This window comes from Mobula hypostoma, chromosome X2 (assembly GCF_963921235.1).
Source record: "Mobula hypostoma chromosome X2, sMobHyp1.1, whole genome shotgun sequence".
Taxonomy (NCBI): domain Eukaryota; kingdom Metazoa; phylum Chordata; class Chondrichthyes; order Myliobatiformes; family Myliobatidae; genus Mobula; species Mobula hypostoma.
In genome coordinates this window covers 41,974,506-41,998,423 of record NC_086129.1, presented here as the reverse complement: position 1 = coordinate 41,998,423, position 23,918 = coordinate 41,974,506, and the positions used below count along the sequence as shown (strand labels likewise).

The following is a 23,918-nucleotide window of genomic DNA, read 5'->3' as shown; positions in this document are numbered from 1 at the left end:
TTTAATTATCTCTTACTGATGGGTGGCAGTTAGATCTGTCCCAATCCTGCACATGCTGATGGTGATTGGCAGAATGTGACCCCTCGAAATAGAGCTGCCCTGCCCTTTTGCTCCGGTAGGTGTTGCTGCTGAGGCTGGCCGTGCGCATGCATCAGGCTGTTGTGTCCCGATGTCCATGATGGCAGATCGGCTCTCGGAATAAAAGGGAGCCTGTGATTTTGGCGAATGAGCAATTTTATATGAATATATAACCCTGAACTTTGCCTGCATTCTGTAAGTTAGCGCATTTTAATTCGATTTAGCCAAAAAAAGTGCCGCTGTAATGCACCGTTTGCGCTAATTGGAGGTTACAAACAGACAGACAGAGCGTGAGAGTTTTAGTAGTATATGGATAAATGTGTACTAAAACCAGCAACGCTTGTTGAGCTGAATGAGGAAACTATGGTTTCAACACACACACCTGTACAACAATAAACTTGGACTTTGGCCAAGGATTTTAATATCAATCCAAACCACAAGCTGACATCACTTTCAAATCTTCAGAAGCAAAGTTAAATATGATAAATATCATGCTCATTTGTTGCTTTGTGCCAGCATAATGCAATACAAAAAAACCACAAGAAATATATATTTAAAAATGAATTAAATAAGTTGTGCAGAAAGAGCAAAAATAGTGAGGTAGTGTTTATGTGCAGGTTCTTCATTCATTCAGAAGTCTGATGGTGTTCCTAAAACATTGAGTCTTTTCACAAACCATTGGAGATATCTGAACTCCAGAAATCGTGTCACTGAGGAAATGTTCAACAAGGTTCAATTTCATCATCTGATCCATCAGTGAAAATACCTCACCCATCAAAGAAAGTAACAATTTGGCTTATCACGCATGTGCCCGCTCTTTGAAAGTATCATTCAGTTAGTCCGCCTTTGGTGCCATCATATCATTGGGAAGGAGGTTCAGAAACCTGAAGTCCCACATAATAATTGATCGGTTTCAATGAGATTCCCCCCTCCCCCACCCACCATTCTGCTGAACTCAAGGACAGGCTCAGACCCATCAAATGCCCATTAACCCATTTATTCTCAGGATTATTCTTATGAACCTGCTCTGGACCCCCTCCAATGTCAGCACATCTTTTCAAAGATGAGGCCCAAAACTGCTCACATTACTCCAAGTGTGGTCTAACCAATGCCTTATAACGCCTCAGCATTATATCCTTGGTCTTATATTCCAGTCCTCTCAAAATGAATGCTAACATTGCATTTGCCTTCCTCACCACCAACTCAACCTGCAAGTTAACCTTTAGGGAGTCCTCCACGAGTACTCAAGTTCCTTTGCACGAGTTCTGAATTTTCTCCCCATGTAGAAAATATTCTATGCCTTTATTCCTTCTACCCAAATGTATGACCATACACTTCCCTACCCTGTATTCCATCTAACACTTCTGACCTTTCGCCTACTCTGTCCAATTCTGCCCCGTCTTACAGTCCTGTGTTGAAGAGCAGCTATGTCTTCAGCCATTTAGTTTTTGAACCAACCACCAAAACACTAAGCACTACAGTTTAGCAGCACTATAACCACTTCTGATCACTTTACAGCAAAATGGATTTTTTGTTCCAATTGCATTCTTTCTTGTAAAATTTGTTTTAGGTTTAGTTTATGGATTTCTTGCAAATGAAATCCATCTGATGTTATGGGCCTATGACACTGCTGCAAGGATGTTTCTCTTTGCACCTGGGCACACACAGTTGCACATACGAGAAGCTCTTTCCCTGTACCCCCCGTAAAGGCTTTCCCCTTAAGTTTTCATTCAGCTGACCATTTCCATTCCATCCGCTTTTGCTGCACACTTCACTGAGATGCAGGTTGCAACTCAGCGTGAGTAAATACTTATTTCACTTCCAGTTCTTTAGCTAACGATCTAAACCAAAGTCTTTTGGTTAGCAAAACATCTACCCGTTTCATTGCATTTACATTCAGAATGAATGAGGTCTCATGAATCAGGCCTCATTCAAAAGCTGTTAGAGAGATTTCGCTTTTCAAACTATTCTCAGTTCTCAGGCAATAACCTTCATTCTTCAAAGTATTTTGGGTCGAAGAACAAAAAATGTACTAGAAATGTTCAAAATATATTTTAAATCTTCATTTGTTGTTATGCACAGAAAACTTAAATCATAAGCAATAAGACATAGGAGCAGAATTAGGCCATTATAATCATATAACAATTACAGCACGGTAACAGGACATCACGGCCCTTCTAGTCCACACCAAACTCCTACTCTCAGACACCACCATCAGAGAGTCCATTTCCATCCCCACAACATCACTGGCCTTACGAATGAGTTTGTTGATTCTGTTGGTGTCTGCTATCCTCAGCCTGCTGCCCCAGCACACAACAGCAAACATGATAGCACTGGCCACCACAGACTCATAGAACATCCTCAGCATCGTCCAGCAGATCAATCCCCCCCCCCTCATAATTTTAAACACCTCTATCAAGTCCCCCCTCAACCTTCTACACTCCAAAGAATAAAGACCCAACTTGTTCAACCTTTCTCTTTAACTTAGGTGCTGAATCCCAGGTAACATTCTAGTAAACCTTCTCTGTACTCTCTCTATTTTGTTGACATCTTTCCTCTAATTCGGTGACCAGAACTGTACACAATACTCCAAATTTGGCCTTACCAATGCCTTATACAATTTCAACATTACATCCCAACTCCTATACGCAATGCTCTGATTAATAAAGGCCAGCATACCAAAAGCTTTCGTCACCACCCTATCCACATGAGATTTCACCTTCAGGGAACTATGCACCATTATTCCTAGATCCCTCTGTTCTACAGCATTCTTCAATGCCCTACCATTTACCACGTATGTCCTATTTTGATTAGTCCTACCAAAATGTAGTACCTCACATTTTTCAGCATTAAACTCCATCTGCCATCTTTTAGCCCACTCTTCTAACTGGCCTAAATCTCTCTGCAAGCTTTGAAAACCTACTTCATTATCCACAACACCACCTATCTTAGTATCATCTGCATACTAACTAATCCAATTTACCACCTCATCATCCAGATCATAAATATATTATATATATATACACACACACATATATACAACAAACAACATTGGACCCAGTACAGATCCCTGAGGCACACCACTACACACCGTCCTCCAATCTGACACAGTTATCCACCACTATTCTCTGGTGTCTCCCATCCAGCCACTGCTGAATCCATTTTACTACTTTGATATTAATGCCTAACAATTGAACCTTCCTAACTAACCTTCTGTGTGGAACCTTGTCAAAGGCCTTACTGAAGTCCATATAGACAACATCCATTGCTTTACCCTCGTCAACTTTCCTAGTAACCTCATCAAAAAATTCAATAAGACTTGACAAACATGACCTCCCATGCACAAATCCATGTTGACTGTTCCTAATCAGACCCTGTCTGTCCACGTAATTATATATACACCATCTCTAAGAATACTTTCCATCAATTTACCCACCACTGACGTCAAACTCACAGACCAATAATTGCTAGGTTTACTCTTAGAACCCTTTTTAAACAGTGAACCACATGAGCAATACACCAATCCTCTGGCACCATCCCAGTTTCTAATGACATTTGAAATACTTCTGTCAGAGCCCCTGCTATTTCCACACTAACTTCCCTCAATGTCCTAGGGAATATCTTGTCCGGACCCAGAGACTTATCCATTTCTATATTCCTTAAAAATGCCAGTACTTCCTCTTCTTTAATCATCATACTTTCCATAACTACCCTTGTTTCCCTTACCTTACACAATTCAATATCCTTCTCCTTAGTGAATACCAAAGAAAAGAAATTGTTTAAAATCTCCCCCATCTCTTTTGGCTCCGCACATAGCCATCCACTCTGATTCTCTAAGGGACCAATTTTATCCCTCACTATCCTTTGGCTATTAATATAACTGTAGAAACCCTTTGGATTTATTTTCACCTTACTTGCCAAAGCAGCCTCATATCTTCTTTTAGCTTTTCTAATTTCTTTCTTAAGATTCTTTTTACATTCTTTATATTTCTCGAGCACCTCCTTAACTCAAAGCTGCCTATATTTATTGTAGATCCCTCTCTTTTTCCAAAAGAAGTTTCCTATATCCCTTGAAAACTTTTAACCTTTCCTTTCAACCTCACAGGAACATAAAGATCCTGTACCCTCAAAATTTCACCTATCGAGATTGGTGACCATTTCACCATTCAGCCCATCAAGACTGCTCCACCATTCCATCATGGCCAATTTATTATTCCTCATAACCCCATTCTCCTCCCTTCTCCCTGTAACTTTTGACACCTTACTAACCAAGAACCTATCAAATTCTGAAGTCCCAACACTGACCCCTGTGGAACACCACTCGTCACTGACAGCCAACCAGAAAAAGACCCCTTTATTCTGTGACGAGAATACACATAAAATTAAGATGTTTGCTGGCCTGGGTTAGCATCAGTGACATCAGCAAGTGGTCTGCCACCTGCCCTCAGGGGAAGGAGAGATAAGGAACAATGGAGCAGCGTCTGGAGATGTGTAATGAAGGAACGGGGGAGAGAGAGCTGTCTGGAGCGGCTCCCCCCTTTGAACCCTGAACTGTTTGAAGTGATGGACAGGCGATACCCCAGCAGGGGGATAAAAAGGGACCGGTTCGCTAAGGCAGGACACACGCCACCCGAGGTAACAAGACCCTGGAAGCGGTACGCTTCTCACGAGTCGGTGGGAAGTATCAGACAACGGCCAGGGTAGAAAGGTACGATCAGCGGGAACCCGGTGTGTGTCCGCCCTTACCTGGGTGCCGGGTTCACTGCAGAGGATCGACCGCATCTGGAGGAGGGGTCACAGTCGGTGACCTCAGGTGACATCACCAAGGACCCGCCCAAAATCGCCGGTCTGTGAGTGAAGCCGTGTCTGAATGATCAGTTGTTCCTGTTCTCTCTCTCTCTCCCCCCCACGTTGTCCATCGCCATGGAAACGATTACTGCGAACTGAACTACTAAACTTTGAGTCACTTTGAAATTTGGTCATTTACCCCTAGACAACGACAGAGCTTGATTGATGCTGTTATCTTAATTCTGTGCACATGTGTGTTTATAATCGCTGAACTGTTGCATTTATTATCCTTTCGATTACTGTGTTGCTTGTTTCTTTAATAAAACTTTCTTAGTTCTAGTACTCCAGACTCCAACTGAGTGATCCATTTCTGCTGGTTTGGCAACCCAGTTACGGGGTACGTAACATAAGTGGGGTTCTCGTCCGCGATTTTGAACGCTAAATTTGGGACGGAGTAAATTGATTGGGTTAAAATTCCCGAAAGAAAGAAAAGACAAACAGCAGAAATGGAGGCCGAGGAATTTATAAAGGCGCCGACCTTGGAGGCATTAGAGGATGCCAGGAAATCGGAATTGGTAGCTGTGGCCAAACGGTTGAATCTTGCTAAGGTGAAGTCGACAATGAGGAGAGAGCAGATACACAGAGCTATTGTAGAGCACTATGTATCTAAAGGTGTGTTTCCCCAAGGTGAGCTGGGGGTGGTGTCTATTGAAAAACCTGCTGGAGATGCGGTACAGGTACAGCTTGAAAAACTGAGACTCGAGCACGAGTTCCGGGTATGGCAGTTAGAACACGAAGAGAAGCAGTTAGAAAGGCAGGAGAGAGAGAGAGGTGGAAAGGCAAGAGAGAGAAAGACAGTTGGAGAGAGAAGAGAAAGAGAGGGACAGACAGTTAGAGAGAGAGGAGAAAGAGAGGCAATGGGAGCGAGAAGAGAGAGGGAAACAGAGGGAAAGGGAATTTGAGCTGGAGAAGTTAAAGATAAGGGCCGAGCAGGGGCTCGTGCCGAACCAAGGTGGAGGGTTCCGGGCGACCCAGGAGGTGAGGCTGGTTCCCCCGTTTGACGATACCGACGTGGATCGGTACTTCCTCCACTTCGAAAAAGTGGCTATAAGTCAGGAATGGCCGAGGGATAAGTGGGCTGTGTTACTTCAGAGTGTACTGAAAGGGAAAGCCCAAGAAGCTTACTCAGCCCTGTCCGCGGAAGATGCCCAGAGGTATGAGGTGGTGAAGGAGGCCATCCTCAGGATTTATGAGTTGGTCCCGGAGGCATACCGGCAGAGGTTCCGGAATGCGAGGAAACAGTGGGACCGCACGTATTTGGAGTTTGCCCGTGAGATGCAGACATATTGTGAGCGTTGGTGCGCCTCAAAGGGGGTAGAGGGGGATTATGACAGACTGCTACAACTGATCCTGATTGAGCAGTTTAAAGGTTGTGTCCCTGAGGGTATGAGACCCTACCTCGATGAGAAAGAGGCAGCCACGTTAGCCGCAACTGCTAAGTTAGCGGATGAGTATGCGTTGACGCATAAAATGAAATTTGCCCCGAGTAAAGGCTACCAGAAGGGTAGTCAGGACGGCAGGGAGAGTCCGCCGGAAAAGTCAGAAAGTAAGCCGGGGACTAGTGAAAAGGATAAGGTAGACCGGGAGCAGTCTGGTAGGAAGTCTCCTGGGGTCGTCTGTTATAATTGTGGGAAAGTCGGACACTTTGCGTCCAGGTGCTTTGCCCCAAGGAAGGAGACGGGGAAAGGAAAAGCGGAAATTTTGAATGGCTGTATCGAGCTGTTAAGCGAACCGCTAGGGAAGGACAGGTCTGAAAAAGTCCAGGAAGGGCGCGAGAGGTTTATCTCGGCCGGACTGGTGTCAGTGAAGGAGAGGTTAAAACCAGTTCCAGTGCGGATCTGGAGAGACACGGGAGCGTGTCAGTCACTAACACTGAAGAGTGTATTAGAGTTTAGATCAGAGACCCAGACTGGGGAGGTAGAGGTCAAAGGTATTGGGGAAGGGACAGAGTCAGTCCCTTTGCACCAGATACGCTTACAAAGCAACCTGGTCTCTGGACTAGTCACGATCGGGGTGAGGTCCGAATTACCGATGAAAGACGTGGAAGTCTTGCTCGGTAATGACATCGCCGGAGGAATCGTGTTCCCAGTCGTGAGATTGACAGGTCAGCCTGCCAGCATTGAGGCCCCGCCCATGGACTCACAGGTTCATCACGGGCCCGCGATAGTGAATTTAGCTGAAAAGTTTCTGCCAACCTTGTATGAGACGGGGTGTAGTGAGACAAGAGGTAGTGAGGGAGCTGGGACGGACGTAGCAGTAGCCAGGAAAGAATTTGTGCAGACGCAGGAGCGAGACGAGGGGCTGATGGTTTTGGCAGAGACCGCTCTCTCTGACACAGCCTTGATAAGGGAACTACTAGGCTATTGTGCGGAGGAGGAAGTGCTAAAAGGGAAATCAAGTACAGTATCCGCAGATGAGGAATGGGGGGTGGTGCAAAAGAGTTATGGGGATGAGGTTTTTAACATGGCCCACGAGGTACCCCCCAGTGGACATTTTGCGGTGCTGGAGGAAACAGTTGTTGGAATCATGAAAGAGATTTACCGGCTGCCCAGGGGGAAAAATGTTATTGATCATGACCGACGCGAACTGAGACGGTCACCGGCTTTTGATATGCTAACAAACCTAGTCGGTGTTAGCGTGGAAATCAATGAAGCTAGGGGCCCCCTGATAAGAGGAAAAAACCATTTTGAAAAGATTAGTATGGGATCGATCAGATGGGAGAAGGCTATTGTTTTGGCCAGGTCTACTGATAAGGTCTCTCCCTTAATCCCTGAACAAAGCGAATCTTTAGAAGAAGTAATTAAACGACTCGCACCCGTGTGGTTGATTGTCCCGAGGCAATGCAAAGAACTGGGACGTTGGGTGATTGTTGTTACAATAGGTCAGCCTAGTAAACAACATTCATATTTAATGAGTAATTCAGTGACTAAAGGGCTGAGGAACACAGAGGTGTGTATTGGCAATTTAATACGGCTGCCTGAAGCCAGCTTGATAGTGAACCTTGAAAAAAATGAGTTCGGCCACATGAAGGTTACTTACCTGGGAATTGTGGTGACACAGGGGCAGCTGGCAGTGATGCAAGCTACAGTGCAGGCTATCGCTGACCTCCCAACCCCGACAGACAAGAGGGCCCTCAGAAGGCTCTTGGAGATGGTGGGGTACTGCAGGAAGTTTTGCAGTAACTCTGCGGTCAATACCCGTCCCCCTCCTACTAAGGCCTTGCGAGAGAAAACTGAGTCGGAATGGGACGACCCTTGTTATTGTGGTCCGGGACAAAACCAAATGAGAGGTTACATTGGTCGCAATTCATCAGTGTTTTTGGCCACTATGAAGTTTGCTGAGTTGGAGCCTGGTCTAAGGGATTATTAATAACACGTGTAAAAGGAACAGAAAATGCGATGACTGTCTGTCAAGGTGTTGACAAGCTTCAAACTCGCTGTGTTAGCCAAATAGCTGATAAAGATGTATATTTGTGTATGTATCAAATAATGTATTCATGTTTGTAATTTTTACCTCCCGGTAAAAATCCTTAAAAGGGGGGAAGTGTGATGAGAATACACATAAAACTAAGATGTTTGCTAGCCTAGGTTAGCATCAGTGACATCAGCAAGTGGTCTGCCACCTGCCCTCAGGGGAAGGAGAGATAAGGAACAATGGAGCAGCGTCTGGAGATGTGTAATGAAGGGACGGGGGAGAGAGAGCTCTCTGGAGCGGCTCCCCCCTTTGAACCTTGAACTGTTTGAAGTGATGGACAGGCGATACCCCAGCAGGGGGATAAAAAGGGACCGGTTCGCTAAGGCAGGTCACACACGCCACCCGAGGTAACGAGACCCTGGAAGCGGTACGCTTCTCACGAGTCGGTGGGAAGTACCAGACAACGCACAGGGTGGAAAGGTACGATCAGCGGGAACCCGGTGTGTGTCCGCCCTTGCCTGGGTGCCGGGCTCACTGCAGAGGATCGACCGCATCTGGAGGAGGGGTCACAGTCGGTGACCTCAGGTGACATCACCAAGGACCTGCCCAAAATCGCCGGTCTGTGAGTGAAGCCGTGTCTGAATGATCAGTTGTTCCTGTTCTCTCTCTCTCTCCCCCCCACGTTGTCCATCGCCATGGAAACGATTACTGCGAACTGAACTACTAAACTGGACTGAACTTTGAGTCACTTTGAAATTTGGTCATTTACCCCTAGACAACGACAGAGCTTGATTGATGCTGTTATCTTAATTCTGTGCACATGTGTGTTTATAATCGCTGAACTGTTGCATTTATTATCCTTTCGATTACTGTGTTGCTTGTTTCTTTAATAAAACTTTCTTAGTTCCAGTACTCCAGACTCCAACCGAGTGATCCATTTCTGCTGGTTTGGCAACCCAGTTACGGGGTACGTAACAATTCCCACTCTTTCCCTTGGGCCAGTCAGCTAATCTTTTATCCATACTGATATTTTTTCCTGTAATTTCCCAGGGCTCATCTTATTTAGCAACCTCATGTGCAGCACCTTGTCAAGGCCTTCTGAAAAGCCAAATAAACACAAGCAGGACAATGGTGAAACAGCTGATTTCCTCAAAGAACACCAATAGATTTGTCAGGCCAGATTTCCCCCCGAGGAAGCCCTGTTGGCTTTGGCCCATTTTATCATGCACCTGCAAGCACCCCATAACCTCATCCTCAGCAATCAACTCCAGCATCTTCCCAACCACTGAGGTTGGACTAACTGGCTTACAAGTTCCTTTCTTCTGCCTCTCTCCCTTCTTAAAGAATGGTGTGACATTTGCAATTTTCCAGTCTTTCAGAACAATTCCAGAATCTAATATTTCCTGAAAGATCATTACTAATGCCTCTGCAGTCTCTTCAGCCACCTCTTTCAGAACCCTGGGGGGAAGAGCCCATCCAGTCCAAATAAACAACATCCATTGACTCTGTCTTTCCTGCCAAGTCAAAGAACCTATCAACCTCCACTTTAAATATACCCAATGACTTGGCCTCCACAACCATCTGTGGCAATGAATTCCACAGGTTCATTGCCCTCTGGCTGAAGAAATTCCTCTTCATTTCTATTCTAAAAGGGACATCCCTCTGGTCCTAGTCTCTCCCACTATAGGAAGAATCTTCTTCACATCCACTGTCTAGGACTTTCAATAACCAGAAGGCTTCAATGAATGCAAAGGCTGTATCTTAAACGGATGAAAGAAACAACAGTTCCGGGTCTTAACCTGAAACGTCAACTGTCTATTCGCAATGGTGCTGGTTTTGCTGACCACATCGTTCTAAATCAAAAGTTGACTTCAAGTCCTATTGGATACAAATAGCCATGACTACTCTCTCAAAAGGGAGATTATCCTGTAACTACCCAGTTTTCAAAGACTAGTTTACTTCCCTGTTTATTCTCTATGGCGAGTTTAATTGCTAATACCTACTATTCGAGCAGTGTCCCCCCACACACACCTACTGAGAAGATGCTTCCAGCTAACAAGGTAGTTTAAGACGCAGTTCATTTATTTACAGTGATACAGTTAAATCTACACATTCAAAACTCCAAGGACTTCCTAGTTACAAACCATTTCCATAGCACGAAGGATTTATTGCACAAAGGATTAATGATTTTCAAAACAGTCACAATTCCTATAAACTAAAACATACCAAAGACAAAGACAGACAAGTTGTCAGTCACAGAAACAGAAGCTGGAGGAATGCCTCTTCCATGTTCCTTTATGTACCTTACCCCATTCTTAATAAGTGTGAACTGCTGCCTACATTTACCTCTTTTCTTTCACTTGAATAGCTTCACAAACACATGATACTTCCTTTAAATATCCTTTTAACACAATGTCTACAAACCATTGAGATGTGGATCTTAGCGAGCTATTATTAATGCTGTAAAGCTAATTTTGGAGTACACAAAGCTCTTCCAACTATAAACGGTTTTTGATATGCTAAATGTATTATTCATCTGGTTCTGCAAGCTACCTCGAACTAAGCAAATTGAGTCAGTTTGTTAACAACAACCCAAATTAAACCACCTACTGCCCTCATGGGAGTTTGTACAGAAATCTTGTACTCTTCTCTTGAGCAATAACAAAGCAGTGACCTTGTCTGTAAAGAGACACAGCACATTTACAAAGTTTTCTGTAAAGCGTTTTTTTTGGCTTCAAGCTGCTTTCCATTTACATTTTAAGAACTGACAACTGACTTCCGTTTACAACCAAGTTAAACAAAGCAATATAATCCAAAGTTTACTTACAAATGTTTGTGACGTTTCAAATGGCAGCTGCTATTTAGAAAATAAGTTTAACAAACACGAGTGAAGCTAACATCTGGTCCCCTAATCTGAGAAAATACATTCTTGCCATAGAGGGAGTACAAAGGTGGTTCAGCAGATTGATTCCTGGGGTGGCAGGACTTTCATATGATGAAAGACTGGATCAACTAGGCTTATACTTGCTGGAATTTAGAAGATTGAGGGGGGATCTGATTGAAATGTATAAAATCCTAAAGGGATTGGACAGGCTAGATGCAGGAACATTGTTCCTGATGTTGGGGAAGTCCAGAACGAGGGGTCACAGTTTGAGGATAAAGGGGGAAGCCTTTTAGGACCGAGATTAGGAAAAACTTCTTCACACAGAGGGTGGTGAATCTGTGGAATTCTCTGCCACAGGAAACAGTTGAGGTCAGTTCATTGGCTATATTTAAGAGGGGGTTAGATATGGCCCTTGTGGCTAAAGGGATCAGGGGGTATGAAGGGAAGGCTGGTACAGGGTTCTGAGTTGGATGATCAGCCATGATCATACTGAATGGCAGTGCAGGCTCGAAGGGCCGAATGGCCTACTCCTGCACCTATTTTCTATGTTTCTATCACACAGTTCCCTCCACAAATGCTGCCTGATCACCGAGTTCCTCCAGTATCTCATTTGTTGCAATTGCATTATTTTGCTCTGTTTATATAGCTACGAGTGATCTTCAGATCACTTTGCCACAATTCAGAGAAAGAGCATTGGAACTATTAGCAAGTCATTTTCAAAATCCTGGAGGAGGATGGAGAAACCATCGGTTTCTTCCCCAAGATTAGTCCAATTTGACAACCAAGAGCTTGTTTTGCTTACAATTACAAATTGCCTTTTACAACCAGTTTAGCCCAGTCATCTCACAGGAATCCTAGCACACATTACTCAGGGACGTTATCAAATATCTACAAGTTTAGTCAATAGGGTAGGCCTCATTGTTAAAAGGAAGAAAGTAGTAAATAGTGTAAGGAAAAAATTAACCATTTAGGGTTGGGATAGCTGGAAGCCTGGTCACCAATGAAGGGATAAAATTGAAGATGCACAAGAGGCCAGAAGAGAACACCAGAGCACTGGAAGAGTTACACAAGATATAGGAGCAGAATTAGGCCATTCACCCATCAAGTCTACTCCACCATTCCATCACGCCTGATTTATTATCCCACTCAACCCCATTCTCCTGCCTTCTCCTTGAAACCCTTGGATGCCTTTAAAATCAAGAACCTATCATCTGTGGAGGGAAATGAGTGGTCAACATTTCAGACCAAAACTCCTCATCCGGACAGGACGGAAAATTAGGTGAGTTGAGTGGGAGAGGGAAGGGTAGAGGCAAAGGCTAGGAGGGTGATAAAAAGAGATGACAAAGGTGTGCTGGTGATGGAATTTGATAGGAAAGGAAGACACAGTGTGTGCGTGTGTGGGCGCGCACGCTACCCAGGTGCAATACAAGGTGCTGTAGTGTCTTCCTACTACCTAACAGAATAAACATTGAACTCCCCAATTTCAGGCAAGTTTTTCCCCTGTCCCTTTCTCTCCACTTCTCCCCCACACACCCTTCAAATTCTCCTCTGGCCCCCTCCATTTGCAGCCCCATCACTTTCACCTATCCCAACAACTACTTCACTTTCCCCACTGTTCCTATGGTCAACACAGACACCTCATTCCCCAAACTGCCCCCTTCTCCCTATCACCCAGTTTGCCCTCCACCTCCTACTCCACCTGCCCAACACACACACACCTCCTATTCAGTCCCCTCCATCTCACTGTTTCCACCTCCCCCCCCACTTTCCTTATTTAGTTCTTCACCTACCTTTCATAGATCGCAAAATCTGCAGTCCTCCATTGATCCCCACATCATTTCCCAGCCCATTTCTGCTGCAACCCCTCTCTCCCCTCCCACCTCGGTATACTTGCCAACCAAAGCCTTCTCACCTGGATTCACCTTTCATTCTCTCTTGCCTCAGTCTTTCCTCACAAGGGCTCTCCCTTCTTCTCAATCCAGTAATTGTCTCAACCCAAAATGTCCACTTCCCTCCACAGATGCTACCTGACCAACATGCCTGGGGAAGGAGGGAAGTGGCCTCAATTTAAGGGAGAAGTCCCTCGCATCCCATACACTCAGAGGCAGCAGCAGCAGCAGAGGCAGGAAGGAGGTGAAAAACGAAATTATATAATATTTGACAAGCATACCTCAACTTTTCCAATCCTCCCGTCTCTTGGCATTAAAATCTAGCTCAGCGGTAGCTAAACACTGCCTTAGGCTCAGGCATTTAGCAGTTATACCAGCAACTAGATATTCAAAAAGTAGTCTGACAACTTTAATTTTCCAGCATTTCCTCTTCCACTTCACCCTTCCCCGCCACTCACATGACCCAAATTTGCATATCACTCATCTTCTGCAGATAATTAGATGAAGCTGGATGTTAACTATTAATTTCAGTTTGCATAAAGTACAATTAATTTTCATGGGAAATTTCACTCAATTATTTACTGGTAAACAGATTCCTTTCTTCAACCGGGTCCATCCAAATCCTTACAGTGAGACAGCCCAGGATCTTGCATCAAAAACAAGATGTTGCATATTTTCCTGTGACTGAGGGTTTCTACTGGGAATTTATTTCCTCTTAGCAAACTCATTGGGTTGGGGAGTGGGGATAGTTGATTGCATAGAGTCAGAGCACTACATCACAGAAGCAGGCCCTTCATCCCAGCTAGTCCGTGCCAGACTATTATTCTACCTAATCCCATCAACCTGCTCCCAGACCATAGCCCACCCATCCATGTACTTATCCAAACTTCTCAAATGTTGAAATCAAACCTGTATCCACCACGTGCACTGGCAGCTCATTCCACACTCTCACCACCTTCTGAGTGAGGAAATTTCCCCTCATGTTCCCCTTAAATATTTCACCTTTCACCCATGCCCTCTAGCCCCTCCCAACCTCAGGGAAAAAGCCTGCTTGTATTTACCCTGTCTATACCCCTAAATTTTGTATGCCTCTATCAAATCTCCCCTCATTCTCCAACACTAAAGTCCTAAACTATTCAGCCTACCCCCATAACTCAGATCCTCAAGTCCCAGCAACATCCTTGTAAAATTTCTCTGTACTCTTGGGGGCATGTGTGGGAGAATAAACTGTAGGGACACAGGGAAGCGAAATGGGAGCCAGTGTGGACTGAATAGCTTTCCAGATCATCATAAAAGCTAAAATCTATTGGTGAGATAACAATGCTTTGGACAGTACATTGTTAGAGAACAGGCACATCTAGGTTCTACCCTGTATGAAGCACAAGCAGCAACATATTCTCACCTACCTTGCCCAATCTGGAGAAATATAAAAGGTCTGGTAATTTAAGGTTGCATTCATTAGAGCAAGTGTATAAAGTTAACTTAAAATCAGAGCAAGAGTCAAAGGGAAAAGATTTCCCAAACTTGAGTGGCCTAGATAGAGTAAATGCAAACTACTAAGATTTGGGACAGCAATTTCATACATTCTGCCTTCAAGCACAGACAAGTTCAAACTAATTAAGGATAATTTGTTGCTTTTATGGAAAACATTGGTGAACCAGTTGGGTTTTAACAAGAGCTTTTCATTCAGCATTAACCAAAAGACCAGCTAGAGAAGATGCACAAACATCAGCAACAGAAATCCTACAAAGTCTACAAAGTATTCCCAAAGAATACAACAGGCACCAAACTGGTGTGCAATGGCACAATGGGTCAGTGTGACAGGACAGTATAAGCCGATAATTGCAAAGGTTATGAGTTCAGCTCCTGGTTACCAATCATTCTGTCCCAGCACAAGTGGCCAGTGAATGGGTCTATGGTTGTCATACAACACGAGGGGAACCTTCACAAAATAACCTAGATTCACCAGGAATTCAGGATCAATCATCCAGACACCTTCAAACAAACATGCAGGAATTGGGAAGTGGTGGGTGGGGAAGTGGGGGGGGGGCAAGAAAAAATTTAGTTTTTGAGCATATAAAATTTTAAATATTTGAGTGATCCATTTGGACTACTTTCCCAATACTATGGAGGTAGAACACTTGAAGGATGAACAATGCCAGCAGCATAGAGTCATTTGAGGAGATAATCCGGCAATGAAACTTTCAACAATTGGGTCAGTCAGCTGGCAAAACTAGGAACTGGTGAGCATTGTCAGGACAAGGCAGCTCAGCACACTGAATTGTATCTGGTTTATCACCGCCAATAAATTTCATGAAATTGGTTGTTTTGCAGCTGCAGTATACTGCAAGCCAAAAAAGTTGGAAGTCCCAATAATATATAAAAATAAATACTTAGAACAAAAAGAGCAAAGTATCAAAGTAGTGTTCATGGACCATTCATAAATCTGATGGCAGAGGAAAAGAACCTGTTCTTAAAATGTTGAGTGTGCATATTCAGGCTCCTGTACCTCCTCCCTAATGGTAGCAATGAGAAGAGGACACATCCTAGGTGGTTAGGGGTCTTTAATGATGGATGCTGCCTTTTTGAGGCATCACATTTTGAAGGTGCCTTCAGTGGTGGGGAGACCAGTGCCCATGGAACTGGCTAGCTTTTTTTTTTAAAAAAACTAACTTGCAGTCTAGCAAAACCACAATTTTAAAACTTCCTGGTTTTCAGCTCCTCTATGGTTTCTCTCTTCCAAATCTAACCTCAAAAGACTCTACAACCGCCAAGTGAATGATGTTCTTCCAGCTGTTGGGCAGACCCGATTCCATCTTTCTGCTAAAATTCATCCCTCCAAAGGCCCCTCTCCTTGACCAACTATACCAGTATCTACTGTGCTTACAACTTAACAACAAATTAGTTGTGACAACACTTGTGCAGAATTATTACTGAAGCAGCTTGCATTTGAGGTAACTGTAATAATTCTGCATCAGTGTTGTCACAACTACAACAGGATACAATAGGGTCTAAGAGACTCTTAGATAGGTACAAGGAGCTTAGAAAAATAGAGGGCTATGCGGCAGGGAAATTCTAGGCAGGTTCGAGAGTAGGTTACATGATCGGCACAACATTGTGTGCCGAAGGGCCTCTAACGTGCTGTAGATTTCAATGTTCTAACTAACTTGACGTTAGGTCATTTCTTTGATCATTTTGTTTTTTGTTTTAACCTTTAACTTAATTTAAAAGAGAACTTTTTTTTGATGTTTGCTGACTTCAACCAGGACAATTCAGAACAACTTTTGATAATATTACAAAAAGCCAACAAGATTACAAGTTTGTCACTTGTTAGCAACGTTTGTTGAAAGACAAGTATGACAACACAAGCTGCTCTCAGTGCTAGCCAGTGTACTGAGAAGAATGCAAGCAACATCTCTAAAACAAGTTTATCTGAGCAATGTTACAGTGAGCCAGTGGTGCTTTTCAGATTAAACATCAGTGTTTCTTTCACGAGACAGGAAGTTGCTATAGAAAGTGATTTCTCTAACTTCCGGCAATTCTTCCCTCTCCCACTTCTTTTTCCAATCGCACATTTGGACTCCCCTTTCGCTACTCTTCTCACCTGCTCATTACCTCCCTCTGGTCCACTGTCCTCTATCATCAGATTCCTTCTTCTACAGCCCTTCAACTCTTCTATTTATCACCTGCCAGCTCTTCTTCACCCCCAACCTTGCCTACTTGGTGTCACCTATCACCTGTCAGCTTGCACTCTTTCCCCTTCCTTTTCAGTCCGAAACACTGACCGTTTATTCCTCCTCTCAGGAAATTTGCTGAGTTCCTCCAGCACTTCGTGCGTTGCTCAAGATTTCCAGCATCTGTTGTGTTTGCGCTTTAGAAATGCAATTTTTCTTCTTTCATTTTGGATGGCGAAAGTACACAGCCATAACCAGAGATCATTGGACCTAAAATGGCTGTTGGGAATAGAGATCACCTGTGCGCTGAAGTGTTAGATCTGGATGGCTGAGACCCAGCCTCCCTTCCTTATTGACTTGTTATTGGGTCCATTGTACACAGCCCCTCCCGTTCAGATGACTGTCCCACCCACCCCCTCCGCCACTCACTATTTTGCCAGCTGCCAGTAAAATGACATCCCTGCTCTTCATTGTCTCACTGACCCCCAGCCTCTCATCCATTCTTTATTTCGTTTGAAGTCCCAGTAGCAAGTCTCCTTCCCGGATCAGACCCACGAATATTAATCCGTTGTTTCCTCGAAGAAAGTTGACACTGGCATTTGATCTACGTCTCACCTATGCACCCTGACCATGGAATCACATCGAACCCCACTGACCAGGTGAGAGAAACACTCACCCGGGGTTCTTCCTCCTGATTAATTACAGTCATTTGGATAGATAATCAACCACTCACTGCTGCAATGTCTCCATGGTAGAACCAACGCACAAAAGCATGAAGTCCCTAAAAGCAGACCGCGGTTTGTCGCAAACACGAGAAAACCTGCAGATGCTAGAAATCTAAGCAACACACACAAAATACTGGAGGAACTCAGCAGGCCAGGCACTATCTATAGAAAAGAGTGAACAGTAGACGTCCTGATGAAGGGTCTCGGCCTGAAACGACGACTGTTTACTCTTTTCCATGGAAAAGAGTCTGGCCTGCTGAGTTCCTCCAGTAGTTTGTTTGTTATTGCTGTCACTCCAAGTGCCTGGACAAACACCTGGGGCAGGGCCACGACATGAATTAGCAAATTCAAGGCGAATTACCATAGGTTAATAATTAAGAAATATAATACCGCTGAACAAATGGCAAGGAGGAAGCTGTTGATTTAAGGCCAATATTGTCCTAAGCATCACCAAGACCGGTTAAAATGACTCAGATGCTTTGGAAACACATTAACATTTAAAACACTTCAGGAGTCTACGCTGTCCTGCGCGGTGACAAAGAGCCAGATTTAACAAGCACAGACTGCCAAGGGTGTTTGGTTACCTACCGGCTCCAACTCATTTTAAAAGCAAAAAAAAAAGTCTGTTACTGAGACGACCACAAACCTGTTGAGTCTTTTTAACCATTATTGCGGTTGTAGAAGCTCTCAGGGCGGCAAGACTTCCTCCGAGTTTCAGGCAGTGGGTTTCTCACTAGCCTCCTGCAGGTAATGTCAACGCTTCTGGGGAAAACCAGGTAACAAGACAGTACACCCGGGTTTGAGACAGCCCGAGATTCCACCTGCCACGCCCTCTGCGGCGCAACACAAACTACATGTTACCTGCACTCACAGGTAGAGAAACATTTTGTAAATCGAAAAAGCGCGCGGCAGTGACTCAGATTAGTGACCGCACTTCCATTCTGACTCAGATTATTTTGGTTTCATGTATTTTAGTTTTTGGGGCATACATCAGCTTGACAGAGAAACCACTGTTTTGAATAAAATAATTCTTCCCCAAAAACTCAAACAAGATGGACTTCCTAGTAAAGATAATGCATGCATTTCAGAGAATTTGTTTCCTTCGCCGAACTATGAGCAAAGATCACAAGTCAACATACGTAACGAATGTAGTTCCAGTAAATCTGAATGTCAGATTTTGAATGTTTTAGGGTATTGCTACAATAACATCTATTCAACACAAGTACAACCATCAGGGTCCTGACCATGTGTGGATAACTTCAGTCACTATTCTGTGGTTATTACAACTCCTGTTCTCAGTACTATTTTTATTTGCTGTTGTCTTCTTTGCATATTGGTTGTTTGTCGGTCTTTGTTCAGGTATAGTTTTTTTTTTGTAAATTTGTATTTCCTTTTTCCAGTGAAAGCCTGCAAGAAGATGAATCTCAAGGTAGTATATGGCAACACCTATACTTAGATAACACATTTAGGTTGAATTTGAACCTTCAGAATTGCAATTCTGTTGTATTTATAGTTTTTCATAAATTGAATTGTATTTCTTTATTTTCCTGTAAATGCCTCCAAGAAAACAAATTAAAGTGACATATACAGAGGCATGCAAAAGTTTGGGCACCCCAGTCAAAATTTCTGTTACTGTGAATAGCTAAGCGAGTAAAAGATGAATGATTTCCAAAAGGCATAAAGTTAAAGATGACATATTTCTTTAATATTTTAAGCAAGAAAACTTTTTATTTCCATCTTTTACAGTTTCAAAATAACAAAAAAGGGAAAGGGCCCAAAGCAAAAGTTTGGGCACCCTGCATGGCAGTACTGAGTAACACCCCCTTTGGCAAGTATCACAGTTTGTAAACACTTTTTGTAGCCAGCTAAGAGTCTTTCAATTCTTGTTTGGGGGATTTTTGCTCTTTCTTCCTTGCAAAAGGCTTCTAGTTCTGTGAGATTCTTGGGCTGTCTTGCATGCACTGCTCTTTTGAGGTCTATCCACAGATTTTCGATGATGTTTAGGTCAGGGGACTGTGAGAGCCATGGCAAAACCTTCAGCTTGCACCTCTTGAGGTAGTCCATTGTGGATTTTGAGGTGTGTTTAAGATCATTATCCTATTATAGACGCCATCCTCTTTTCATCTTCTGCTTTTATTTAAAAAACAGATTGTGATGTTTGCTTCCAGAATTTGCTGGTATTTAATCAAATTCATTTTTCCCCTCTACCAGTGAAATGTTTTCTGTGCCACTGGCTGCAACACAAGCCCAAAGCATGATCGATCCACCCCCATACTTAACAATTCATGAAATTCTGCACCCTTTTTTCTCCAAACATACCTTTGTTCATTGCAGCCAAGAAGTTCTATTTTAACTATCAGTCCACAAGATTTGTTTCCAAAATGCATCAGGCTTGTTTAGATGTTCCTTTACAAACTTCTGATGCTGAATTTTGTGGTGAGGATGCAGGAAAGGTTTTCTTCTGATGACTCTTCCATGAAGGTCATATTTGTGCAGGTGTCACTGCACAGTAGAACAGTGCACCACCACTCCAGAGTCTGCTAAATCTTCCTGAAGGTCTTTTGCAGTCAAACAGGGGTTTTGATTTGCCTTTCTAGCAATCCTACGAGCAGTTCTCTCGGACAGTTTTCTTGGTCTTCCAGACCTCAGCTTGACCTCTACCGTTCCTGTTAACTGCCATTTCTTAATTACATTACAAACTAGGAAACAGCTACCTCAAAATGCTTTGCTATCTTCTTATAGCCTTCTCCTGCTTTGTGGGCATCATTTATTTTAATTTTCAGAGTGCTAGGCAGCTACTTAGAGGAGCCCATGGCTGCTGATTGTTAGGACAAGGTTTGAGGAGTCAAGGTATTTATAAAGTTTTGAAATTTGCATCACCTGTCCTTTTTCTAATGATGACTGAACAAGCCATTGCCCTAACAAGCTAATTAAGGTCTGACACCTTGGTAAAAGTTATCTGAGAGCTCAAATCTCTTGGGGTGCCCAAATGTTTGCATGGTGCTCCTTTCCTTTTTTTCACTCTAAAATTGTACAAAACAAAAATAATACATTAATCTTGCTTAAAATGTTGAAAAGAATGTTTCATCTTTAACTTTGACTTTTGGAGATCAGTTCATCTTCTACTCACTTAACTATTCACAGTAACAGAAATTTTGACCAGGGCTGCCCAAACTTTTACATGACACTGTACATACTTCAATAATAAATTCACTTCAGTTCAGACATTCCACAAACCACTTTTGTCATAATTGTCAACTGTCAAACAAAATGACCTGCTTCCCTGGTGAAAATTGGCTAGTTGACAAGGCCGAGATAAAGATGGTTAAATCAGGAGGGTTGTCAGGTTTTGGTACTTGCAGATGAGTTCAGGGTAAATTTTGACCATTGTAAGATCACTGCAGACCAGAGAGACCACTGACACACAGGAGAAGAGTAATCATCCAGGCAAGAGGTGTTCAAAATCAATGAGTTCGATAAATTTGCACAGATGACCATAAAAATGGAATGAGGCCATTCAGCCCATCAAGTCTGCTCCGCCATTCCATCATGGCTGATTTATCATTGCTCTCAATCCCATTCTCCTGCTTTCTCCCCATAACCTTTGATGCTCTGAATAATCAATCTACAAACCTCCTCTAAATATTTATATATTTTTTAAAATTTTATTTAGAGATACATGGTAACAGGTCCTTCTGGCCCAGCAAGCCTGCACCACCCAATTACACTCATGTGACCAATTAGCCCGCCAACCAGTACTGTTTTGGACTGTGGGAGGAAACTGGAGCACCTGGAGGAAACCCACATGGTCACAGGGAGAACGTACAAACCCCTTACACATAGCAACAGGAATTGAACCTGGGTCTCTGGTGCTGTCGTAGCATTACCCTAACCGCTCTGCTATGGTGTGCTCTATTTCATGGATTTATTCTTGCAACTATACCCAGTGACTGTACATTCACAAAGTAACTCCATTAACCTTGCTGAAAGAACTTAACAAGGCACATGCACCATCCGAGAAAAATTTAAAATGTTGAAGCATTTAGCTTTTCAATAACACTATTCAAATGCAACACCATTACTTGCGTACCAGGTGCAACTCTTAATGAAAAGTAGATGGTTCCTTTTGGTGCTCCTCCACCATCCTTATCAAAAGAGATGAGCAGGACAAGTTCTTTGTTTGAGAAGTACAGGGTGGTGGCTGTCTGGAATGTGCTGCTAGAGGAGGTTCCTGAGGCAAATACAAGTTTTTAAGAAGCTCTTAGACAGGCACATGAGTATGTAGAGAATGGAGAGATATGGACATTGTGCAGACAGAAGGGATTAGTTTAGTTGGGCATTTAATCGCTAGTTTAGTTAGATCAGCTCAGCAAGGCCAAAGGGCCTGTTCCTGTGCTGTAATGTCTCATGTTCCTTACAAGCCCATCTCTCAAGGGAGTCTGGCTAAGCACAATATTAGTATTCCCTTTTGAAAATTGAACACACATTTCAAATAAGGAGGTGGGGGGGCTTGTTTCTGCAACTATTGCCGCTCTTTTGCTTCCTTGTTAATTCATAATCACACAAATCTCTGCCATTTCTCTGCCAAAAATAGAAAAACATTCCTGTTAGTCCTGACGAAGGGTCTCGGCCTGAAACGTCGACTGCGCCTCTTCCTATAGATGCTGCCTGGCCTGCTGCGTTCACCAGCAACTTTGATGTGTGTTGCTTGAATTTCCAGCATCTGCAGAATTCCTGTTGTTTGCGTTGAAAACATTCCTGTATTGTTTACCTGCTGCCCATCTTCCCTCTCAGTATATTTTGTTTCCCATTGTCTTGCAGGTGTGGGTGGACTTGGTTGATAAAACAGATAGCAGTGGCTGTTTCATTCCACCTCTCTGCAGAGATAACAAGGTACGTCATTCCGCTTACAAACATGAGATTCTGCAGATGCTGGAAGTCCAGAGCAACACACAAAATGCTGGAGACCCTCAGCAGGTCACGTAGCATCTGTGGAGAGGAATAAACAGTCGATGTTTCAAGCTGAGACCCTTCATCAGGACTTGTGGGTCTTGACCTGAAACATCGACTTATTCCACTCTGTAGATGCTGCCTGACCTACTTAGTTCCTCCCACATTTCACTTGTATGCAGTATTTGCTGCAGAAAGATTTTTATGCAATTGAGAAACCTAACCGTCGATGAAACAGAGGGAAATTATACATCAAACATGACCCAATGAAAATCAAGACAGTATGGAATAAGATGCTACTTTGCCACAATTTAAACTCTCAAGACAAACATATTGCATATTCTGTAGTATAATAATACAAAGTCAGTGCAAGATATTTTATTTCGTGCACACAGCGTTTCAGAATCCTATCCTTCCCATCCTCACCATCTAGGTCTCGAATGCTCTCTAATCTTTGCTACCATCAGGGAGGTGGTAAAGGAGCCCAAAGACCCACACAACAATTTAGAAGCAACTTCTTCCCCTCCGCCAGATTTCTGAATGGTCCATCCATGAAACAATTAAGACTACATTGATTTTTTTGCACTATTTTGTAATTTATAGTAATTTTATACGTCTTTAGCCTACACCACTGCCACTAAACAACAATTTCACATCATTTAAGTCTGATAATAAATCAGATTCCCAACTTTCATGGATACAGTGGCCAATGATTTTCCTTGCACTTCCCTAGGGGAGAAAAAAACCTTCACCATTGTGCTAATTTTTGTCTGCAATGAAGCTCCTGTCAACAGGAAATTGAATTAGTCATAATTCTCCCAAACAGGATGGCCACAGCCTTTAAATAACTCCTAATTAGGCAAATGTCTAATTTCTGATAATAAATTCAACCACTGCTGACCAGAAAGCATGCCTCAAGGGATGTGTAGGTATAATTTGCAAGCATATATCATTTCAAGAAACCACTAAATACATTTAGAATAGAGGTGTAATGTATTTTTGTTGGAACTCTTGGCATGAATGATTTTCTGAGAGTTACATATATTCATAATTGTTACTAAGGTTCTGTAGTCAAACTAAGCAATCATTTGTCATCTTTGGATATTAACCAAATCAATAACCAGTAAGCATGTTTTTGATGCTGAGAGTGGAGGTCAAGAGAATACAACCCTTTTGGGAATGGTTAAGAATAATTCTTCAGAGAAACCAGAAAGAAAACGTTTTGTTGGCAAAGACATATTAGAGTGTTATGGCAACCAGATGAAGTTAGAGTACAGATACGAACTTAAGGGCTGGAACAGCATCACCCTGTTCTCATGCTTGGGAGTAAGGAGACATGTTCGAAGTAAATTTAATATCAAAGTACATATATGTCACCACATACTACCCTGAGATTCATTTTCTTACACGCACTCACAGTAGATACAAAGAAATAGAGTCAATGAAAAACTACCAA

The 23,918-nt window shown here is 43.1% G+C and overlaps 2 protein-coding genes across 12 annotated transcripts in view; one reads left to right on the top strand and one right to left on the bottom strand.

The window, feature by feature from the left end:
* Positions 1-18,325, bottom strand: part of LOC134340994 (transmembrane protease serine 4-like) — a 61,036-nt gene extending 42,711 nt beyond the window's left edge. The window contains exon 1 of one of the 4 annotated variants that reach the window (XM_063038666.1): positions 18,159-18,325. In XM_063038666.1, the coding sequence (XP_062894736.1) occupies positions 18,159-18,179 (21 nt within the window). In that variant the 5' untranslated portion in view covers positions 18,180-18,325. Of the gene's footprint in view, positions 1-13,394; positions 13,530-16,898; positions 17,110-18,158 lie in introns of those variants that run through there. The other 3 variants (XM_063038668.1, XM_063038667.1, XM_063038665.1) reach the window with 3 other exon arrangements.
* LOC134340997 (small integral membrane protein 35-like) overlaps positions 17,252-23,918 on the top strand; it is a 48,415-nt gene continuing 41,748 nt past the window's right edge. For 3 of the 8 annotated variants that reach the window (XR_010016696.1, XM_063038670.1, XM_063038671.1), the window contains exons 1-2: positions 18,249-18,385; positions 22,334-22,405. The gene's annotated coding sequence lies outside the window, so the exon portion shown is untranslated. Of the gene's footprint in view, positions 17,447-18,130; positions 18,386-22,333; positions 22,406-23,918 lie in introns of those variants that run through there. The other 5 variants (XM_063038674.1, XM_063038672.1, XM_063038675.1 and 2 more) reach the window with 5 other exon arrangements.